At 36.1% G+C, this 14,090-nt stretch overlaps 1 protein-coding gene across 4 annotated transcripts in view; it reads right to left on the reverse strand.

The window, feature by feature from the left end:
- The window catches only part of LOC149780105 (small conductance calcium-activated potassium channel protein 2-like), a 338,659-nt gene that overhangs the window by 77,654 nt on the left and 246,915 nt on the right, over positions 1-14,090 (reverse strand). For 3 of the 4 annotated variants that reach the window (XM_089936867.1, XM_089936868.1, XM_089936869.1), the window contains exon 3: positions 6,303-13,696. The exons of the other annotated variant lie outside the window; for it this stretch is intronic. In XM_089936867.1, the coding sequence (XP_089792993.1) occupies positions 12,257-13,681 (1,425 nt within the window). In that variant the 5' untranslated portion in view covers positions 13,682-13,696 and the 3' untranslated portion in view covers positions 6,303-12,256. Of the gene's footprint in view, positions 1-6,302; positions 13,697-14,090 lie in introns of those variants that run through there. 4 annotated transcript variants of the gene reach the window in all.

Consider the following 14,090-nt stretch of genomic DNA (forward strand, 5'->3'; position numbering starts at 1 on the left):
ACCACCACCCGTAGTTGGACCATCTCCACATGATTGGCTAAAAGGTTTCGTTGACCATTTCGAAGAAGTATCTGATGATTATAGAGCACTTGATGCAATGTTGAAGGAATTTAAAAAATTAATCAGACTACAACCGAATAAAATTCAGTGTGAAGTAATGCGTGGAATAATTTCAGAAACACCCATGAACGACTTTCTACGAACATGGCGACCAAACGATTTGATAGTTGCAAGTAGAAAGATAGTTCGTGATACACTTCAACGGGAGTTGTTTCAGTTACAACGAGAAAAGTTTCCAACGTTGCCAGTTCCGTTATGTTATCGACCAGCAGATACGCGACGGCAAAATATTGACGTTGATATACCAGGACACACCGAGTCAAGGAAACAGAATCTTGTATTGAATGATATTGTTGCAGTTGATGTTGATGTTGTTGAAGATGCTCTACGTGCTGATAAATCCCCGTGGACACTTGGATACGCGATGACGATTCATTCATCTCAGGGATTAACTATTACTGATACAGTTGTTTGGATCGTTGATGATCACATCGAATGGTCGAACTTGGTTTATCTTGCAGTGTCTCGAGTTAGAAAAATATCTCAATTGAGACGAATCGTCATGGACTCGTCAATTAATGATGACCGCGATCGTCGAGTGATATAATAAGAAAAAAAACTAGCTGGTTATAAACAGTGTGATAAAAAAAAATAATCGAGAATTTGATCTAGACACTGACGTTGTCATTGCGCTGAAACAACGACAGAATAATCATTGTGCAAATTGTAATTGTATAATGTTATGGCGGTATCTGAAAAATGATCCAAGACAATTTACCGTAGAAGAAAAAATAACAATCTTGGTCATACACGAGAAAATATGATGTTGACCTGTCTTGAATGTAACCGACGTCGTGGCGCTAGTTAAGTGATTTGGGTGGTAATTGTGTGTCCTTTGGAATTACTTGTAATTGTTCACGTACAAATCCACGTTGAGGAGCAGTTGAATCTAGTCTGTAGATTGCGGGTCTACCTGAGGATCTAGTTACGGTGGATATCTTATGTGTGGTAATACTCCAAATAGGATCAGTCGCTCTTTTTTACCACCTTCGAGTTCGCCGGGCTCATATAAATACCTTACAGTGATATTACCTAATACTGGCTGTGCTGAAAGATCACGTCGTTGTACGGATATATGCGCGCTTGTAATTGCATTAATAGGTTTCATGTTGGTCGTTCGAGTTACTTCATTATTTAACGCGGCTATCACACTTGGTAATCTTGGAACCCATTCACGAGATCTCGTATCCTGAATAAATTCCTTCGCGTATTGATATCCAAATAACCGCTCAGCAAGTGTTCGATTAAATCGCTCAACAATTGCCTGATCACGATGAATCTCAGTATGTCCTCGTCGTATTTTGGTATTATGTTGTTTCATTAACGATGATACTGGACCAAGAAATTCCTTGCCAGGATCAACCTGTAGCAGCTGTGGCCATCGTAATGGTCCTCTTTGATAAATTCGTTTAAACGCATCGGCTACTTCAGATGCTGTCTTTGTTGACAACGGTTCTGCTTCCTTATATCTACTTGCAACATCAACAACGGTCAGCGCGTATTTGTACGTTTTTCTACGCACAGTATCATGTGGTAAAAACAGAATATCAGCTTGATGAACTTCATTAGGAACTCTAACATCGAAATACGCGTACTGAATTTGTTTCGGTGGCGGTAGGTAAATTTGCCATATTGCTTGTTTGGATAATCACGTCTTAGCAGTAGAATGTTTAACTGCTGCTGCATCAGCAAGTTTACTAATTGCTGCTTTACCTTTCCAGTATCCAAGTGGGGAATAATAAATCGATTCCATTTTATATATTACCAGCCCCTAGCGCTAATTTACCTTTCATCGCGGATCTTACTAACCAATTAGCTAGTGATTCTTTGATATTTTTATTTTTTATGGAATTTAGCGCATGGATTAATTTCACATCTGCAATATGCCTACGTTGTAGATCATTGCTTTTATACGCAACATCATGAGCATGACATGCTTTATCAATAGCGTTTATTGGTTCCTCGCCTGGTTTTGGTTGATCCTGATTATCAAGCCTGATATCGAGTCGAGTACCAGGACCGCAATAATTATATCCTGGTAGGTGTTTTTCTCCGCTGTATTTAGCCTACGGAGTTCCCGGTAATTTTGTTAATTTTGGTGCAATATCACCTCCGCGTTGCTTTTTTTTTTACTTGACTTTGACTTTGACTTTGGCTTTGACTTTGGTTTTGACTTTTCACCTGATTGCACTGACTTGTCAGTAGAGATAAATTTAAATTTCTTTGTACCACACCGCGTACACTTACCCGTAACCGCCGATCTATTATTTTTTGTGGTAATAGTTGTTAGTGTATCCGTCGGGGTACGCATCCTGCACTTTACACAACATAAATCCATAGATATTTTATACAGCATGGATATAATTGATTTCTCAGCGACAAGAAAACGAGAACCTGTCAAGCACCATCCTGCGTTACCAAATTCCATCAGAATGATAATAATAGGACCATCTGGAAGTGGAAAGACGCAGTTGTTACTTAATCTTATAATGAGATGGTTAAAGTGGGATAAATTGTATTTGGTAGCCCCGTCAGTTGATGATCAACGATGTTATGATGTACTTAAGGATTTTAATGAAAACGCGGATAACGATGTTATCGAGTTTATAACCGATATTGATGAAGCACCATCAGTAGATTCCATAGACGGATTTATTAATAATTTAGTTGTATACGACAATGTGATGCTGGACAAACAATCAAATCCAGCTAGGATTTTTTCTCGAGGTAGACATAAAAACACCGATGTTATTTATGTTACTCAACGATACACACAAATACCAAAAGTGATCAGAGATAACTATAATATTTTAGTTGTGTTTAATGGAGTTGATACACATACGTTGCGAAATATTCATCAAACCTGGTGCAGCGGTGACATGGATATAATTAAATTTAGAAATTTCTTTTCACGAGCGCAAGCTACTCCACATGGGTTTATAACAATAAATTTGCACGATCCTAGAACAAGATATCGTATTGGACTTGATAAAATATTTGGATAAATTAATATAACAGCAGAGGAGGCATGACCTTATGAAGACGTAATTAAGTAAAACGCGTGCATAATAAACTAGAAAAAATCACCAACGACAATAAAGTAATATTAATTAGACAAATTCCATAGAGACTCTCTCAGTAAAGTGTCGACGCTTTTTTAAATCTGTCGACGCTTTTTTATTTTTCGATCATTGTAGGAAGGCTTATTTTCGACATTTGGACGTTTTTCGACCATTGGTCTGTTCGCCTCCTCTGCTGCTAGAGCTGGGCTGGTGCAGTGTGCTGTGACAGGACTTTTCCCCGTTATGCCAAAGATTATATTATATGTACAATAAAGTGTCTGTTGAACCTGTGTACTGTGTGTTATTTAACTTGTAATTTAACTGAGTAAATATAGTTTGAGTAACACACAGTGCATCCTTCTCTGGCCCCTTGTTGGACCCCTCTTTGTCTACTATGGTTGCTCTGCCAGACATGTTGTCATTTCAGCCAGTATATGTTAATAAGCTAGTAACTAAAGTTAGATATGTTGTCATGTTGAACCAATCAGATGACCGAGTTGGAGCACGTGATCAAACATTATGTCATTTTTTTTTGAGGGATTCATACAGCAACTGGGATGTCTGTAGAGGTGTGTGCTTTTCAGTATCGACGCTGCGTTTAACTTAAAATCATCTGCGGAGAGAACCACCTGCCACCCTGCCTTCCATCGTGTCATTTATTTGGAGCATTACCTGCATAGCATACTGTTCCAGTTCTGTTCTCGGGGCCATTGCTCAAGTTCATGCATTCACAACTTTGCTTGAACCCCAAGTTTGTCAGTACTTGAATATACTCAACTACTAGGCCATATGTTCTTATACACGCTTCCCTGGTGCATGTCTGGAGAATCAGTTGATGTTAGCATGGCATCCTCAGGATCAGACTTGTCGAGTTTCGGTTATCAGTGTCCCTATATACCTCGCATCAGCCCCTTGCGGCTGCACATACAGGTGTCGGACACACTTCACAACCCTACAAATTCCCACAAGTCTCTTCCTGAGGTATTCCTATCGAACAAAAAATTCAGAGCTGGGCTGGTGCAGTGTGCTGTGACAGGACTTGCCCCCCGTTATGCCAAAGATTATTTTATATGTACAGTAAAGTGTCTATCGATGCTATGTATTGTGTGTTATTTAAATCCACGTCTTAGTTTATTGAGACACTCGTCATATACGTTAACTTATGTGCCCATGCCTGGTGGTCTGAACAGTGGGGTTCAGTTTATTTGTATTTTATCAAATGGAACTGAAATTAGTAGTGAATTTTAAAAAAAAAAGCAGTGATCTAATCACGGAGTGGTCAAATTACCGAATTGTCTTTAGTGGATACATACAACCCACAAGACGTGTTCTTGTCCAGAAACTCGTGAGATTTTGTATGCTATATCTAGTTAAAATTTTGCCGGAACCAACGAAACATCACTATGTTATTAATAATCAATCATCAAAATGTATCGCTAGTATACAAATTTCAAAGATATTTTATATTATGCAGAAATGGTGCGTTACAATAACAGATGGTTAATTAAAATGCAATTTTTGTAAATAATTAGTCACCTGGTATTCAAGATTAATTTAGAAAAACTGGGTACATGTTTGTATCTGTAGAGCACATATATCAAAGTAGTACCAGATGTCCGAATGTTGCTACCCGAAAAAGAGCTGAAATTGTTATGCAACATTTTTCTTATCTAGTTTTTCTTACTTTCATTTATTTTTTTGCTTTGATGGCATATCGTTTTCTTAATTATATTATAGGGTATTCATTCCTCCAAATGGTAAATCTTCATTTTTATGGTCATAAACACTTGAATGAATATATTAAATTACATGGCTGATAAATTATAAATATAATTTAATCGAAATGGTTCGTAATGTAACCTTGTAAAATGACCCCAATGATCCGTTTAAAATGTACTAAAAATCACGTCCATTTTCAGCAGTTCTGACTGACATTCAAAAGCTGTTTGGTCCAGTTGTCAACGCTGAATTATGATTTGGCCATGTTTGCAACGGGTTTTAAATTAAATCTTAATGGCAACCTCTTTGGAAAATAATAATATACGTCTACTCTGAAAGAAAGAAAACTGACGTAATATACATCTTGTCGCCATATCTGTCGCAAATAGTATCAAGCATACATTATATAAATATACTATTTCAACCTCTATTTATTGAAAAGTTACAATTTATTGAAATTCTTGAACCAAATTAGAAAGTACTGAGTGTAATAATTTAATATAAATAAGTAGAAGAAACAAAATGAAGGCAATGCTGAAAGTTTATACTAAAGATTAGTTACTTTTCCAACATTTCCAGACTCAGAACTTGAACCTGAATTTGTCGAGAATGTTTAAAGATTAAGGGACCAGGCCCCTCCCCATAAAACTTGCGTAGACGCGAAATCATGAAAATATTCTGACCAATCAGAAGCTGCATTTTTATAGAATAATATTTTCCCCGTTATGAATCATATTTATCACTTGTTGAGTGAAGTGTTATGACGGAGGGGCCAGGTCTGATACCCAGGCACACTGTTTCGTATAAAGAAGGAAATATTAGTATACTCGGTCATTTTTAGAATTAGGCCTTCATATCAAGTAGCCTACTGTCACCAACATTTTATGGTTAATTTAAAATGCACGTTCTTACATAAAACTATGTCGCTATCACCTCCATTTCACGCTGCATTCGAATGCCGGTTGTTTCATGCTTCTGTTTATCATATTAATACGATATTGGCATGACTGAATTGTTTATCAGCTCGTGACAAGAATAACATAAAATGTATCCTCAGCAACTCTTCTTGTCGTTTATGAGATCGCGAAACCAGGAACCAGTTTTATTTCCACTCCAGGCATTCATGCAGTAATTATAAGTTATAGACTTGCTGTTTATGTGAAATGTTATCTCTCTCTCTCTCTCTCTCTCTCTCTCTCTCTCTCTCTCACACACACACACACACACATACACACACGCAGAGGATTATACTGGAATAGACATTAACAAATAATTCATTTTTTACTTAACATTCGAAATAATATGCAAAATAAAAACAGGACAACGAATGGTGCAAGGTAACAATCTATTACAGGAATGACAGAGTTTAATGGAGTGACATATTGTAATAATAATAATAAATAAATAAATAAATAAATAAATAAATAAATAAATAAAATATACAGATGATGTGTGAGGTGAATTCTTTAACAACAACAACATAACAAACGTGTATGATTAACAATATTAATATATGATATAATACTGCTATACAAATTTTGTACACCAGTGAACACATTTTATAAATATGAACCATAAATCCACTTGCTTTATATAGGTATCAGCCTATTTTACACCCACCCACCGGTTTTCAATTTTTAAAACATCTGATTTGATTTCAAGGTAAATACCGATGTTCACTCTAAAAATTAAAAGCATTGCATGATTTGTCTAAATTTGTTATATGAACTGTCAATGTAGCCCCGTTAAAATAAAGACAAAATGGGGGACGGGGATCCATGTGCTCGTAGTCCTGACATGATTCCAGGAAACTGAGCATTCTGAGGGTACCTCACAATGAATTCTGCCTTAGAATAGACCACTATGCATTGATTTTTAAAAAATGTAACCTTTTAATGATTTTTAAACACATAACCGTGATAAACTTTAGATGTTGTAGGCAGAAAGTTTGTTAACCAGTCAGAATCCCAGAATGCACGTGAAAAAGGTAAAAAGGTATACTGTAAAACGTTGATATTAAAGGTTTGGCCCAAGGAATCGTGCAGAGAGACATCAGGAATATAATATTACCGATAAATAAAGAGTAAAAAAGAAAATACCGCGAAATGTCTAGGATTTTTAAAAAATATATATAATTTAAATGCAAGTGCCTCTACATGCGAAGAATGAAAATACATAATAAAACCGAGATATCGTCCGTTGTGCACCCACACGCTGTAAGATAGTGAAAAGCGAACTTCTTGAAAGCGGAGAATTGTAAATGTGAAATATTTACAGTATACTATACACATTTGTGTTCTATTTTACCATAATCCATTAAAATATATAATTGTGTAAATCGGTATGGAAGAACCATAACAAAAAGAATGATACACGAATCATTTCATAGCAGTTCCTGCTTTTATGAAACACTTCTGTCGGAATATATACAATGGAAACACTTGGTTTGATGTATTCATGCTACAAATGTTCAATTTTCGACTATTTATATTTAACACCCGTAACCCCAAGCATCCCATAAGTTGTATATAAGTAATATAAAGGACAAACAAAAGAGTTTGAACTGCTACTACTACAACTACTTCTACTACTACTACTACTACTACTACTACTACTACTACTAATAATAATAATAATAATAATAAATATATTAAATGAGATGCAAAACATTAATTCTATTTCCTATTATCATCATCGACATCGTAAACCCACCCACCCATCCCAAAAGATCTTGCTCATAAAGGTAACTTGCATTTTAACTTAAAAGACATATCAGTTTTAAAGATTTGTTTTTCTAATTGTTAATACAGACCAAGTAAATCTAAACTTATTAGCAAAATAGTTAAAAAAGAAATGATCTCCACTGCAAATCAATATTAAGCCTTTATTTACTCTTTGAGAAAAATGTACGCATTTTCACATTTACGTGTATCCAAACGTTTTCATGTGTTTTGTATTTTTTTTAAAAATTCGCATGTAGATGTATTTGATCTGGTAATTAGTTATGTTGTATTAAGATATATTGATTTTGATTTTGTTTACTGATTTTACTGGTGCCTTTGCGGCTTAAAGCGTTTATCGGCTTAATAGCGTTTACGCATGTAATAATTTTTTTTACAGAAATATAAGATTGTATTGTTGTTATTTTTTTTTCTTTCTCTTTGTTTTTTTTTTTTTTTTTTTTTTTTTTTTTTTTTTTTTTTTTTTTTGTACAGTTTTAAAAATATACTACATTTCCCTTTTATTTTCATTATTGGTGTTGTGGAGCGAATTACTTCCCCTGCCTGTTCAGCTAGCTCATGTTCGTATATTTTAGAGCGCGCGAGAATTTGTATATGCTAAAAATATTAACAGAACAATATCGACAGTTCATATCCTGCTTTGATATAAGAGAGAAAATAGAAGAAACAATTTATTAATTATCTTTCTAATATTAATTAACGAATTTAAACTTTCCTTCTAGCCATATGTGGAAAGTCAAAATCCGCTTTTAGTCTGTTTGAAAGAGAAAATATATACAAAATCCCATTTATCCGGGTTATCAGTTTATCCGAATCATATCTTACAATCATCGCGCAGAATGCGTTTTCTCTCAGTTGAATAGAGTTCTCACGAAGCTGTTTAAACATTGAAAAACCGAAGGATGGCAAGGTTCAGCTTTTTATAATATATATAGTCATATTATTTGAAGATCCACTTGAAAACTGCAACTGATGTAGAAATATATAGATTTCTAAACGTTTGTTACTTAATCTTTATATATATACATGCCCACCCCCACCCCCGCTTGGAAATAGTAGTAATATTATACCAAGCTTTCATTTGGATACAGCTACTGATGTAGAAGATATGTCATTGCAAAAACTATATCACAAGATATTAACGTTGACGATGAGATGCCGCTTGAAAAATGATATACATAATAATCATTCACAGGCGAGACAATGAATGTGTACTTGGATAAAATACATACGAATTTATCATTACGTTGTTCATCAGAACGCTTTGTAACCCGAGTAATCCGGATAAACGGAATTCTACTGTGTATATTTATCCTGTATATATGTATTACAAACGAATCAAAATGTTATTTTTGCAAACATTAGCAAGATGTGTAAAATTATATGGCCTTGCAACTTGCTATATTACGAATATCTACCGTTCGTAATTTGCTTCCTGGATTGTAATTATAGTCACTTGTTTCGTTATAACTAAAGAAATTACCAATTAAGTTGGTAAATGTTTCAGACTTTGTTCATTTCTTTAAACTTTCACTTCCGTATATTGATTTTAAGAGAGAAAATATAAAGGAACTTTGAAAATTCGAAGGTTCGCGGGGCCCAAAGTTTGGATTCGAGCTTTCCATATTTTTTTCTTCTTCACCGTCTTAGAGCTAAAAAATGATTTTTACATGAGCCGAGGAGGTCATAAAAGTAATAGATATTCGAACGATTGATGTTTGAATTATCGAAGTGTTAATGTATTTCAAATTGATTAAGCATTTCCAATTTTTGGCAATCTACCCCTTAACAAATGTTTTCCCAATAGGCATATTTTTTTCCTCCAAAAAGTAGTAATTCAAGAACGCATACATTTCCAATCGCCCTAGAAGTGTCCACGTGAGGCCAATTTGTTCATGTACTCCAGTGTTCACGTAAATCAGTTTTCAAAGGATTATTGTGAGCGTTCATCGCTTGTTTTCCTTTTGTCTAATCTCTTAATATACCGTACGCTGATGAACATTTCTTAAATAATTTCTGCTTGACTACGGACTGAGACTTGATGTTATTGGAAGCATTACCAATGTGTATTTCCGACGCATGCTTCCGAGTTCGGCTCGGAAATATTCGTTGAATGTACAGCGTGAGTTTAATAAAATTGTAGACTTACTTTCATGTATATACAGGATTAAATATGAATGAGAAACCATTAGTGGATTTTAAGGTGTCTTACTGACAATATTTATCAATATAGAACTCAAACACGAAATGGATTTTGCGAGTTTGTTTGTTTTATATAAATATGGCTATAATATTTACGTTTTCACTTTGCTGTCATTATGAATTGAAACCCCATCAATGCCAAAGTCGTCTGAGGCTGACAACCCCTTGCACATTAACTCTGTGTGCCCGGATTAAGGGAAGGCATTTACTTTGGATGTTTATTTTCTCCTAATGATTTGTTGGTGCAAAGCTGTATTAATTATCGTTGAAAATAAAGTTAGTTACATAGCAAGACATATCAGTTGTTCATACGACTAAGCCCGAACAGTCGAAGCTATCACGTTCACGAGTGGCAATGCTAGCATGGATTAGCAATAGTGTATATTTAAAGTCAAGTGACTTTCAAAATGCACAAAATTGAACCATATTGACAATCGTGGTGACAGTATCACAATATTCATTTATTTGCTGAATACTGTGAATTCACATCTAATCGTATGACACCAATTTTCGGGATTGCTACAAAATAACGAATTTTGAGTCCCAATTAAGATTAATTAATCTCTTCCGACAAAAAGAATCTTGTCCAATTAAAACAATTTTATGAAAAGCTTTAAAAAGTAACATAATTATACCTCAAGTGAAACTGACTTTTGATAACCGGGCCTGTTATCCTTATGAAAATTTGAATTCAAGTTGCTATTAAAGTTTGAATTTTTTTACCCTTTGTAAAATGTATAACTCTTTCTCTACTATCTATAGCTTTTGTATCTGTGTGCATATGTGTTTCTTCGTAATAGTGTGTGTGCGCCTGTGTGTATGCGTAATACAAATTGCAATATCAGTGCCAGCAAACTGAATTTTAGACCTATCCGCCGCCCCCGCCCTCATTAATATCTGCTAATGCCCAAGCGTACCATACTTGTAAAGTTTTATAAAAAATGGGTCTATTTAAGTTGAATTATTGTACATAAACCGTAATGCAATTTCACATCCAGTAACCTTGGCCTTTGATATATCGACCATAGACTGAACAGGAAGACGCCCTTCTGCACGTGTAATACAACTATGAAGTTATGAAACACTGGATGCAGGACACTTGAGGAAAAATTGGTCTTATTATGTGTAATCCAAAGTTATTATTTTGACCTCAGTGACCTTGACCTTTGACCACTGGACCCGAGAATCCATAGCGAGATGCCAATGCTAAAGCGTAGGCAGGCTAATCAGCCTGATGAAAATTAGATCAAGGAAACTTATCATGATGAAACAAAAAATTTACATTTTCTGCTCCAATTTCCTTGACCATGGAATTTTAACCCCCAAATCAACGTTCGTCTGCCTCTACCCATGGGTAATGACACAGAAGATGTTGGAGAATTAAAAAAAAAATCAACAGGAAATTAAAGTTGCATTGCAAAATCCCGCCACCACCTCGTCTATCGACGGACAGACAGACGGACATCACTAATTATATATCCTCCCGCACCTTCGGGGTGGAGTGGTGATAATAAAGGAACTTACAGTACATCAGTTTAATAGTGATCTTTTGTGTGTGACAAAATGCATTCATAATATGTAATTTTCCTGCGAGGAATAAGTGCTGATTACAGTACCACCGTTCATTAAACTTTGTTTCGGGCCCATTGGTAATTTTATATGAATTACCTAAAACATAACAATATTTTTTTCTCAACGTTTTTTACGTCATTGCACTTAATAAAATAGTTTTCGAACTATAACAAATCGCATATTTTTGACATGAAAGTGGAATAGGAGAAGTGAATTACCTTTTCGGACAAGTTCCTCGGTGATTAAATAAATGTAAATATTTCGACCCAAACAACGACTCATAAACTGAACATCTGAGGAGTTGAACTTTTTGACGAAATACCTGAAGCAGTCAACGAGGTATCGCTGGACTAAATGTTGTATACCTTTTAAATTATATAACCACTGTATATCAGTGAAAACATATTTTTTGTGATAAATATGGTAAGTATTTCCTTGCCATTGCTGGCACTTTTGTTTAGACAACGGCCTTTCTAACGACGCAGAGATGATGATACATGTATCTAGAGCATTACAAAACATCCCCGAGGTCGAAAATATGCAAATCTGAACTACCCTAAGTAGAAATTATGTAAATCTGAACTACCCTAAGTTGAAATTATGTTAATATGAACGTTCAGCGATGAAACATGCATTGTGATTTACATGTAATAATTGTGCTGATTCAGTAAGATAAACATTAACAAAACGTTATGACCCTGGATCGGCTCATTTGGCGTTCACTGCCTAGTGTATACATATGTATACATGATGTCGGAGTATATATGTGACAAATAAAACAAATTTTGAAGGAATGGTTTCGCAGAACAATTTACCCAGTATTGTATGCGCTCAGCATCATTAAATCTGGTTGTCTATAATAATCTTTTGACGCATGCTCTGCTGCATTTCAGATAACTGTGAATGTATATTTGCCATGAGTTGCTCCATTGATTCCATCCGCGCTTTTAGTTTACTTTGATCCTCTTTTAGTTCGTCCGCAATGGCCTGGATATGATTCACACTATTGAAAATTTCGACCGTATCCACAAGCGAGTCACCAAACTGACACTTCAAGAACTGCGTCCTGTTCATCTCTTTCACTGCTTGGGTGAGTCTTTTCTTATGTTTAATCATCCTGCCGTCATCAGGGGCATATCCCCTCCTTTTTAGTCGCCAAACCAAAAGAGCCTCTTTAATAACGTTCGATGCGGCTTCTTTGTAGAGTTTATCCAGGTGGATACGCTGAACAAAGGTGTGAACATGTCTCTGTCCTCGTGTTTGTTCTAGCTTTTTCGTCAGAACGGCGACACATAACGCCATTATTCCAACCCCCATCAACGCTGTTGCTATTGCAATGACCCTTCCGCACATGGTGCGAGGAACAATGTCACCATAGCCTAACGTCAGAAAAGTCACGCAGGTGATCCACATTGCTTGTATGAAAAAGGTATCCTTGTGATCCGCCAGGGCATAGTGCTCACACATTCGCAAAGTCCAACTGTTTAGTAAAATTGTAGTTCCCATGGTAACAAGAAGACACGCCCCTGGCATCGTGCTCATTAGCGCTTTAAAAACGAACTGGGTGTTGATGTTGACGTTGCTCATGGCTCCAAGACTCTGTACAGTCGTGTCACAGAAAAGAGCACTATGAACCACGACAAAACGACCCAAGAGGTATATTCTAATAAACATGATCATTGAAAGTACTGCGTTCAGAGGGATATTGTGAGTTTCAAATCCATTGAGATCATCTCCGTATCCGGCAACCGCCATGGGAACAGTTACGTCACCAAGAAATGGGAATGGATGGAAGGAGCAGACGACAAGTTCAGCGGCTAACTTCAGACAGTCCGGGAGTGTAAACGCTAACCTCCAATTTTCAAGTCCCTCGCTGACCATGCGCACTCGAACGCCAATCAAGTGGTACATCACAACAGACACCAGAAGTCCAGCCGTTGATAAAGATATCACAAAACGTAGTGATATCGACACCATTGATGTATGTTTCACAACTTCAGAAAATTGAAGCTCGGTGTCTACAATCATTGCCAGAATACCGACCAACGAGAGGGCGAAAGAAATATCCACAAACTTCGTTCTCTTGTTGATGAGTTCTTTGCGACAGCGCAACCTGTATCCCAAGTTCTTCCGGTAGTCGAGGTCAACCCTTTTCTTTAAGGACCCCGGCATCCCGATGAGGTTGTCCGTGCTCACGTAGTTAGTGTACTGCCAATTATTTCCGTTAACTAGAGGTAGGTACGACCCCTCCATGGTTTCGCGCATGTTTCAGGTTGATGGCTGAAAAAGAAAGGAATCAAAGTATTCGAGGGGTTGAAGCAGCATGGAAAAAAAGGATTTAGAAATTATATTGAAATCGTATTTTTCAATTGCTGTATCAACCGTTCCAGATAAAATTTGTTTTGGGTGAATGCAAGCGTTCAACTTGAAATGCCATCAAAGTGGAATCAACACAAATCTTCTGAAAGGTGTGTGTATGGTCGATAGTTTCCAAAGTATGCAAAGATATCTGTGTTCATTTGTAGTGATGACTTTCTCCAGCAAATATGACAGGCTGTGAGATATTATGTTCTTGGTACTTTGAAGGGCTCGAAATCAAAGAACGAAACTGTATGCATTATATCTTGTGCGCATGCCAACAAATTGGTTAGATAGAGAAATATTTTTCACGAGC

This window comes from Sinohyriopsis cumingii, chromosome 16, assembly GCF_028554795.1.
Source record: "Sinohyriopsis cumingii isolate HCF-2022 chromosome 16, ASM2855479v2, whole genome shotgun sequence".
Lineage (NCBI taxonomy): Eukaryota > Metazoa > Mollusca > Bivalvia > Unionida > Unionidae > Sinohyriopsis > Sinohyriopsis cumingii.